General features: G+C 34.3%; 1 protein-coding gene across 6 annotated transcripts in view; it reads right to left on the minus strand.

Annotated features, from left to right (window-relative positions):
• Window positions 1-1,477: 1,477 nt before the first annotated feature.
• The window catches only part of CBLB (Cbl proto-oncogene B), a 204,105-nt gene continuing 195,746 nt past the window's right edge, over window positions 1,478-9,836 (minus strand). For all 6 annotated transcript variants that reach the window (XM_025050952.1, XM_006905441.3, XM_006905443.3 and 3 more), the window contains one exon: window positions 1,478-5,184. In XM_025050952.1, the coding sequence (XP_024906720.1) occupies window positions 4,925-5,184 (260 nt within the window). In that variant the 3' untranslated portion in view covers window positions 1,478-4,924. The remainder of the gene's footprint in view (window positions 5,185-9,836) is intronic.

Raw genomic sequence — 9,836 nt, forward strand, 5'->3', positions numbered from 1 at the left:
TTCATAGAGGCAATGCATGAACTGGCTGTAAAGAAGAATTGGCCAGGCTTGAAAAGGGAAATGTAATATTCGGAAGGACTAGCATGTACAAAGACATAGTACACATTTGCATAATTGCAAGCTCAGCAGAAATGAAGAGGCTGGACTGAGAAGTAAGTATAAACAGGAATGCAGACAAGGGATCCCTTCCATGAAAAGCCATAAAGGGTTTTAAATGGAGGAGTATCACTGGATTGAATTTCAGAAACTTCATTCTGTCTTGCACTAGAGCCATGAAGGTCAGTTAGAGGCTAAATTCTAGGGAGTCATAATTCAGATCCAAAAGAGGGTAGTGACAGTAGAGATAAAAAATAAGCACAAATAGATAATAATACTGCCCAAAATCAAACAAAAGAAAGACATGAAGAGGCATGAAAATTAAATTTCCCTTAGCCTGTTGCCTAATTGTCATTAGACATGGCAGTTCTTGCTAGGCACACCCTGATTCCTCTGAGTATTTTCAGTTATTGTCATCTCTCACTTCCAGCAAGTGATTCTTAATCTTATGATCCCTAGGCGTGCACTGTCCTACTCCTTTTGGCACCAACATACCCTCCCTGGTCTCTTGTGTTCCTGAGGCCTCGCTACTTCTTGCTTTTGCCTAAATAACAGCGCTTTATCATGTGTGCTATTCCTCGTTTAAAAACTTTACCTTTGAAGTTCTTTAAAAAAAACCTTGTTCCTCATTTAGGCTGAAAATGCTGTTTGACCTTATCACTTCTCAAACTTTCCAGATGAATATATCACACCCTGTTTTCCTCCCATAGTCCTAGAAGACGCATAATGGTTGTTGAAAAGATTAAATGCTTTAATACTAAGTTCTCTGAATATAGTCAGGGCCCAGTAAAAGTTCTTAAACATATAAGCACATAATTCCATTACAATGTGATAATGTACAGCACTGTATTGGAATTCCTAATGTGTATCTCTCATTGCATGTGCTTTGAGGGTATAATTATAACTATGCATGGGATTTTGCATGTACCGATTACTTTCACAACATTCTGCCATGGTTCTTGATATAAAAGTAGTTATTCACATTGTTTTTATCTTCATTGTTCTCTCCCCACTATATACTGGCCAGTAGCAAATGATTAGGAAACTCAAAAATTTAGAGAACAGATGTTACTGTTGATTAGGAATTACCAATTATATTGTATGTCATCTTTCAGTCTTTCCCAGATATGGTATTTCTTATTTAGAATCTTGATATAACTTTGACTTTCAGTTCTAAGACATAGGAGTAGCTTACCTATGCAAAAATCTTAAAATGGTATGGTTTTGGTATTTAATAACTAAATCTCTTGAGATGGGTACTTTGTATTACTCTGTCTAGTTAGCCGTTAAATGTCTTTTGCTTAACACAAAGAAGCAAAATTGCAATGGAAATACTCTGAAAGATGTTTGTGTTCATTTAAAATAAAATACCAACTCTGCATTTAGTTAACATTCATTTTATAAAATACCTTAAAAGAACAGATAAAGTACTTGAGTTTACATAATAACCATAATTGAAAAAGGATGAATAAAATATAAATTAATTGACCACATAACTATTTTGCCACATTAGACAAGTTTTAAAAAGGCATTTAAAAAATAAAAATAGTAATGGGGAAGAAAACCCTTCACTCTACTGCTGTCTTTTTCTGGAAACTTTTGCTAGAAGCGCTAAAATCCAGGTTAACAGGCAGTACCTGTATTGTGGAAAACATACTGTAATTTGCTTCCAAATCTGTCAGCTTAAGAGAAATAATTAAAATTGTAACCAGGTTAGATAATTCAGTGCAAATTTAAGCTTCAAGTCGAAAATGTGAGAGGAAAAATAATGTCTGAACTGTAAGAAATGCTTCTGGAACTGAAAAAGAAAAAATTCACATTATGAGAAATCTTTGCAAGTATTCTTGTCTGAAATGTTAACAAATGGGCCCTCTGAAGTTGTAATTAGGGCTCTATTATTAAGGCTATTTGCAATGTGCACAATGGGAAATGGATAGGGAAAGGCTAAAGGTCATCTTTGTGGAAGGAAGTTCAAATTAACCATAAGCACTAGTCCAATTCAATTCCAGAAGATTTGGCTAGGATATCATAGACATCAAGGGGGGGAAATGTTTATGGAGATTAATTTACTTGACTATCATTGAAGATAAGTACTTCCACCCCCAGGACTTGTAGGGGATGGGAGAGAGCAGGTTAATGTTGACCGTGATTTTTTTTTTTAATTATTAGGGGTTATATAGCGTACTGGCTTAAAAAATCATCATATTGCCAAGTCTTGAGAGATGGGAGGAATGTCTAACTTTTTGGATCACAGTGAAACCAAGTCTGGATCATTTCCACCATTAATGGACAGTCACTTTTATAATTAAAAATATTTTAGTTATTTTCTCAAAAAATTTTTCTTTAATAAGCCATAGGTAATAAGTAGCAATGGGTTTTTCATAAGTGTTTGATAGAAATTCCCTCTTTCCATTTCATTCTGTACAAGTTTTTGATTCATTCTTTTTAACGATAAAAATAATGGCTGCAATTGAGTAAAAGATATAAAGAGATTTTTGTGGAGGCTAGTAAGTTTTCTTTGCAAAATAGATTTAAAAAACTTTTTTTAGGTCTAAATTTACTATGTTGTCATCAGTCTCTAAATCTCACTGGAAATTTTCACACATTTTTTGAAAACTGTGAATGTACTGTTTTCTAACACTTGTATTTTACATCATTCTCTAATCTATTAAGACTGTCATAACACTGTTATCGCCATGGAGTGGCAACTTGTTTTTTAGACTGTACCTGTGATCAGCAAGTCATAAAAAAGCCAAAATATACAGTGCTTTTCCAACATGACATCAGAAACTGGTAACTCAAGTGAAATACCATGATGACATAACATGTTCATAGAGCAATGGAGAGTTAGCTGACATGATTTTTAAAAGTGTGAAAAACTGTACTCATATAAGGCAATTTAAAATTTCCCTTCCAGGGACATTGACCAGCTCAATCACCTGAAGAAACTATCCAATACCTGTGACTCAAGTACCTCATATCACTATAGTGAAACTGTCACGTAAGGGCACATGTCACTTTGCAAAGGAACGCATTCGTTCCCTTCTCAGGTCAACTTAGCAACTACACAAGTCTTGAACAGCATTACTTTCCAAGGGATCAGCTAGATGTTTGGTCATGTCTTTTCCAGTTCCGAAGAAAGGCTCACGATCAGATGTTTCTTTTTACATCACACTGTATGTGAAGTTAAGAAAGGAGTGGCAGAAACATGTACAACCCTGCAATTAGTTCACATTTAGAACAGCTTCTGTGGGTTCAAACATTTTACACAGACTTGGTTTTGTCTCATTTCTCTACTAACTTCTCATTAGGAAAGAAAAGAAAAAAAAATTGCCTGAAAATTCTGAAGCTTTGGTGAAAACCTTCCAGGCTTTGTCCATCAGAGACTTTTACCATCAAAAGCACAGATAAAGAATAACAAAACATTATAGTGAAATCAGCTCGTGACAGTTTGTGCTTTAGAAACAGCGCTGAGCACATCACAGATGCTCAATAAATATTTGTAGATTTATTAAAAGTATTAACACAGTTTCTGAAGAACCAACCTCCATTTTGCAAAAGCGGCAAAACTATATAAATTTATTTCACCTAACTAGATGGAACTATGTGAAGTAATCAGAGAATCTAAAAATTAAATATGAACTGTAATTTGATTGCAGAGAGGAAATTAATAATTTTGCAAAAACAAACATTGCCACAGTAGCATTAGCACTTAACAGTGCATCAAAGATTTAATGTTTCCACTGCAATATGAACTGGTTCCTAAACCTGTTAGATACCAGAGAATAATCACTCAAATAGGAAATGAACTCTATTCTACTTTGGGAGAGGTATAACCATAATTTTATCTGGAAATGATTAATATATTTCAGGGAGATAGGCCTCTTATTCAGCATGCCTCAAAGTAATGCAGGCATACATATCAAGGGACCTTATAATATAACTTCAAAACGGCATTGTCACGTGCAAGTATATTTCTCCCACATCTGCAGTAGTTGTTTTCTAATATTTTAGGCTTTTACAGAGTCGTGACACCCCTGGGATGACAAAGATGAGAATATGCAAGACTAAAGATCCCCAAACTTACACTAAAAAGGGAAGCTTCTCTATACTATATGAAAACCCCTTATAAAAGGCAGCTCACTGACAAAAAAAAAAAAAAAAATGCTTTATACATTCAGATTCTCCGCATCTCTCAACAGTGATGGTTTCCAAAAAAAGACTCAGTAGTGAAGGCCACACTTTTTTTTTTTTTTTTTTGCATTAGTTTGATACACTGAAAATCAGAACCTTTAAAGCATCTTGTAAATGGGAGAAATGGAATTGGACCTGGGCAGTGGGGTGGGTGGTGTGATGGGAGAGATCAAAATGAATATGTGATTTAACTGCTGATGTGGACAGCAAGGGAGTTGGTGGGAAATGTTACAGCAGACCTCACTGCTCTACAAAAGGTCCGTCAAGAACACAGTACAGGTATCAAAAACAGAACAAAAAACCCAAAACAAAACTAAAACTGCAACTTCGCCAACTTGTAAACAAGGAAAAGCATTTCACAGATTCAAAGTTCAAGGGAAGTAAACGTCTTTAAATTATTTTTGTCAGTTCAACCCTGATTTAAAAGTATGGCTAGCAAAAATAAGGAAGCTGCAGCCGTTGACATCCTGAGCAAGCAGCTGTCTTCTGAGAAGCAGCATTTCCAAGCCTCTCTTCTCAAGATGCCAAGTGAGAAGGACACCTTCTCTCTTGAATTCCACCGCATTCCTCTCCTTTCCATACTCCTGGAATATTCGTCGACTGCTTTACATTTGGGTGTTTACACTCCTGGCTGCTATAGATTCAGACGAGGGGAGACTGGAGGGGGTAAGGCAAATTCTCGGAGGATACTACGGGCCACTTCAACATTATTCTGGGCTATTTCTAAGGCTCTCTTCACCTCTTCAAAGGCATAACCCTCTCCCATTAGTTTTGCAATTTTTGCATCGACATTTTCCAATGCTGCCTCCGGCCCATGGGGTTTTCTGTGGTGAATTTCTGGTGCAGTCCTACGGGGTCGTGGTTTAGGAGGTCTGGCTGGTGCTTGTGAACCATCTGTGAAGATTTTAAAGAGAAATATCATTTAAATAATAAGATAAAAACAAACAAATAGCATTAGTATGATATCATTATTTTATATGAAAACCTATTTTTCATTATCTCTACAAATAAACATTTTTTCCCATTTTTATGTACTTCTGTATGGTACGTTATATTGTCCCCATTTTGAAGATCAGAAAACTGATACAAAGTATTGGAAATTTGAGAAATTAACAAATTTATTCCACACATTAATCTTCAAGCCATACAAAAAAAATTAGAGCTACAGAATTAAAAAATAAAAATTGAGGAAGAAAGGTTTTCACTTTGGCAATACAGCGCATGCTTATCTACTATGGTGGAGGAACTTTCTTGGGAAGTTACTATGAGGGGAAACTATTTACAAGCTCGTAGATATTCCTGGCAGAATACCCTCGACCAGGTCCTCCATCCCAGTCACATCACAGCCCAACTGCTTTGAGGAACAAGCTTCGCAGTATCTCAGCCTGCCTGGTTTTTCAAGTTAATAATGTGTAAAGGGATGTCTTACTGATCCCAGGAGGGAAAAGAAAAAGAAATAATAGATGCTTCAAGTCTACTGTTAGTCAACAGGTTGAACAGAAGTGCTTTGCTCAAATACTTTATCCAGATTCCATACAGGAAGTTATACTTGAGAAAAAGCAAAGCCAGAAGAAACATTAGCAGGGACCAAATGGGTTCCGTATCAGCCCCCTGATGATAATAGTTTCTCAAAGTTAAAACAAATGACATTGGTGCCCATGAGTGGAAAGTAATTTTGTTATGAGAAAATTATAGGCTACCACCCCATCCAGATCACCAGGGTATGGGCTAGTAACTGGAGAGGGCACTTTTATCATGGATGTCCATGTATCTATATTTGGTACTGTAATTCAGAAGTCTAGATCTTTAAAAAAAAAAAAAAAAAAAGGTTAAAATAAAAATTTGTCAAATTTATCCCATGAAATATATATGGATTTAAGGCTGTAGACATCAACATTTCTTTCTCATTAGACCACACACAAATGCCAAATGATAAAGCCAAGGACACAGTTAGGTAAATGCAGAAGGTGAGGCTAGAACCCAAAGGCCTCCTGACTCCTGTCCCCATCCTGTCCCCGCTGGTCTCTGCTGCCTTGCCAAATTTCCCAATGGTTTCAAGAGATATTGTAAATAGATATTTTCAATAATCAAATCTAAATTAAAAAAAAATCTGATTATCTGATACATTTCATATTTTTCTAAATGATACTTTTCTACAAGAAGGTAATTTGTAAAAAAAAAAAAAAAAATCATCCTTTTCACAATTTTAGCAATATCAATATACGTAAAATTGTCCAGGATGAAAATATTTGGTTCCATACCCAATTGGATAGTAGTCTTATTTTTAATTTTTTCTTTCTTATAGTTTGAAAAAATATTATAGTGGTAGATAAAGCTTATTAAATTATGCTCATATACAAGAACCCATTAATTTCTGATTCTTGCTAAGTCTGTATCTCTTGTATTTGTAACTAAACATTTCAAATTATTATGGTCTGCTAAATTGCATTTTCCCTGTTATTTTTCTATTAAGTATTTCCATTATGTCATGCAAAGATGGACCATAAATTATACTTTGCTTCTAATCATTTCCAAAAAACTATTAGAAGTTCTAGCAAGCTTTCCCTTAATTACCATAGAATTTTAATACACTGAAATCTCGTCTCTTCTGATTTAAGTGAGAAAAGTACCTAGACTTAAGTCTAAATTCCTTGTATTTTGCTGGTAATTTTCTAAGTTTTTCTAATATTGTCATTTTGTTTTCTGTCCAAAATACTGAGAAGGGCACATGAATATCAAGCATCTGTGAAAATAACAGCAACATATATGTTTACTACTGAAGTGGAAGGTTACTACAGCAGCCAGAGAAACATCAAATAGTATAATTGGCGATGAAGACTTAAGATTTAGAACTTTTAGATTTAATAAACATGTATCTTTGATCTTGGTAGATGATCTTAAAAAAGATGGCACCTATTAAAAACTCCAAGAAACCTATCCACTCTCTGAGGCTGCTATAATTAATACCCGCAAAATACAATGGAGATTAGATGACTAATTCTATTTGTGAGAAAGCTATTCTTTGCCTGGAAAGAAATTAGTAAACATAATTTAGGAAACCTGTGAGCAAGGAAAAACATACACACATACACACACAGTACAATTAAATCAAAACTCGAGTGGTAAAGGTGTCACTCTCATTTTAGAACACGTATTTTTTTGTACACAAAAAAATATTTGAAATACCAAGTAAAGAAAATGATTCAAACCTCTGGAAAGAATCATGAAAGATTTTGAAGACATTTTCATAAAAACAAAACAAAACGAAAACCTTCTTGGTGCCTAGATTTATTTTTTCAATAGATTTCCCCTTTAAATTCAAAACTCAAAGATCCCAGCTCATTTAACCCTAATCCTCATTGGCCTAACTCAAAATCTGTTTTTCCTAAACAGTGCTAACATCTCTTGAGAATCTTAGGAGTGCTCAGAAGTTGAACTGTATCATATATTAGAGCCTACAAATGAAAGCAAAATGGAATCGATGTTGCAACTTTTCGCCACCTATTGTATATAAATTTTTAATTATCACTGAATATTCAACTTGGATATCTCAACATTTTGTTCAACTATTTTGGTCAGATGCATTTCAGTTTGGCTACTAAGATTTTGACTGACCTTGAGCTAGGCAACATCTAGAGTTTTCACTCTCCAAATCTACTTTTTTATCTTTATTTTTAGAGGTGGTATTCCCATCTCAGGTACTATGCAAATTTATGTATTGTTCAGTATATGTGCTGAGAAGACCATTAAAAAGACAGTAAATTCACATATTAACTGCTATACTCAAAACAACAATTATTTTGAGAGAATGTCAGAGAAGCGTGGAAGAAGGAAAAAAATGGAATTTACTGTGCGTGCCAATTCTGTAGAAAGCATTTAAGCAAGATATCACAAGCAAGATGTTAAAATGTGAATAGTGAAGCTGTTAAAAAAAAAAAAAAAAGCAAACACTTTCATGCTGATCATTAGAGCGAATCGCTTAAAATCAATCCCTCTTTCTACACATCTTTTCTCAAAGCTTGTAAGACAGCCTTCACTGTCCCCAGTTGTTCTTTTTCAGTGTCTAAAAGTAGGAGACACCAGATCTTTACTCACTTTAGGACGTGTGGGTAATAGAGCAATACAGCAGAACATGAAACTATCTCATAGTTTCCCCAAAGTTATTATATTGTAGTTTTGGAGTACACTGGCACGACTAGAATTTTATCTACTCTATGGGCATTTCTGTACCTGAATAAATGTCATCCTTAAAAACACTGGAAGGGCACATGTTTGTTCTAGTATTTTTAAACTCCTATGGCAGCGATATCAAAATAAGTGCAAGTGTACATGGATATAAATAGCATTTTCCTGGAGCACCAATTTTACTCGAGGATGTGAAGAATGTTAATATTTTTAAATATTAAAATGAATACAGATAAGCTAAGGAATAAAATGAAAAACGTGCATAAATTTTTGAGATTAAACAGACATTGAAGCAATTTCCTATGTGTGATTATCCACTTTTAGTTAAAGCTTAAGTCGCTGTGCTCAGGGTTGATGCTGGTGTGGAGAAAGACTTGAGAAGCACTGGTTTAAGGGTAAATCTTGATTCAATTTTCATTTTCTGAGCCAATTAAAGAGCAGAGACATAAAGAAAAAGTCCTGAATGGCACAGGAATAAGCCTGATAAAAAGACAGTTGGAATAATACCTGGAATACATTCTAAATGAGGGCATTATCATTCCTAACAGGGTAAAAATTGGTCCTTAAGGGGCCGAGAACATCTTAAATGTTAACACATCTACTTCAGTGTCTACCAGCTATTTTACTACAAGAGGTCCTTATTACTTCATTATCTAAACTTTGGTGGATTTTTTAGTGGTTACTAGAAGGTAAGGGGAAGCGGGGAGGTAGATGGAGTAAAAGGGGTCAAATATGTGGTGACAGAAAGAAATCTAACTATGGGAGGTGAACACACAGTGTAAATATATATATGCTTTACTGTTAAAATGTACAGCTGAAACATTGGATTTTGTTAACCAATGTCACCATAAAAAATTATTAAAAAAATAAACTTTGGCAGGTTTTTTTTAGTCCATATTTTGAAAGACATCTAATAAGCAAATGTTAGCATTTTGATGAATACATCTTCCTACTTTTTATTTGTTATACTGACTTAACAACAACTACAAAACCAAGTTTCTATATTTCTAGACAAAAGCAAAGACATTTAATGTGTTAGTTTTCTTGTAAATAGGCTTTTAAAATATTAGTGTTTGACAATACATAAAAATAATGATCGATCATACCATAATTTAAAATGACATTTACTTAAAAAATTTAATGATGTGGTAAGGTACTTATGATACTATGTTAAATGGAATTGCGATAGAATTGACATGCTGAAGAAAACACATTAGAAAGAAGTACTCTAAAATGGCAATAATGTTCTGTATTGACGATAAGGTTATAGGTGAATTCTTTTTTTTTTCCATTCTATTTTATTCTCCAGTACGTATGTATGTATGTACTTCTTTTATAATTAGAAAAAAAAAAAATACACT

Source organism: Pteropus alecto, unplaced genomic scaffold, assembly GCF_000325575.1.
Source record: "Pteropus alecto unplaced genomic scaffold, ASM32557v1 scaffold270, whole genome shotgun sequence".
NCBI classification, from domain to species: domain Eukaryota; kingdom Metazoa; phylum Chordata; class Mammalia; order Chiroptera; family Pteropodidae; genus Pteropus; species Pteropus alecto.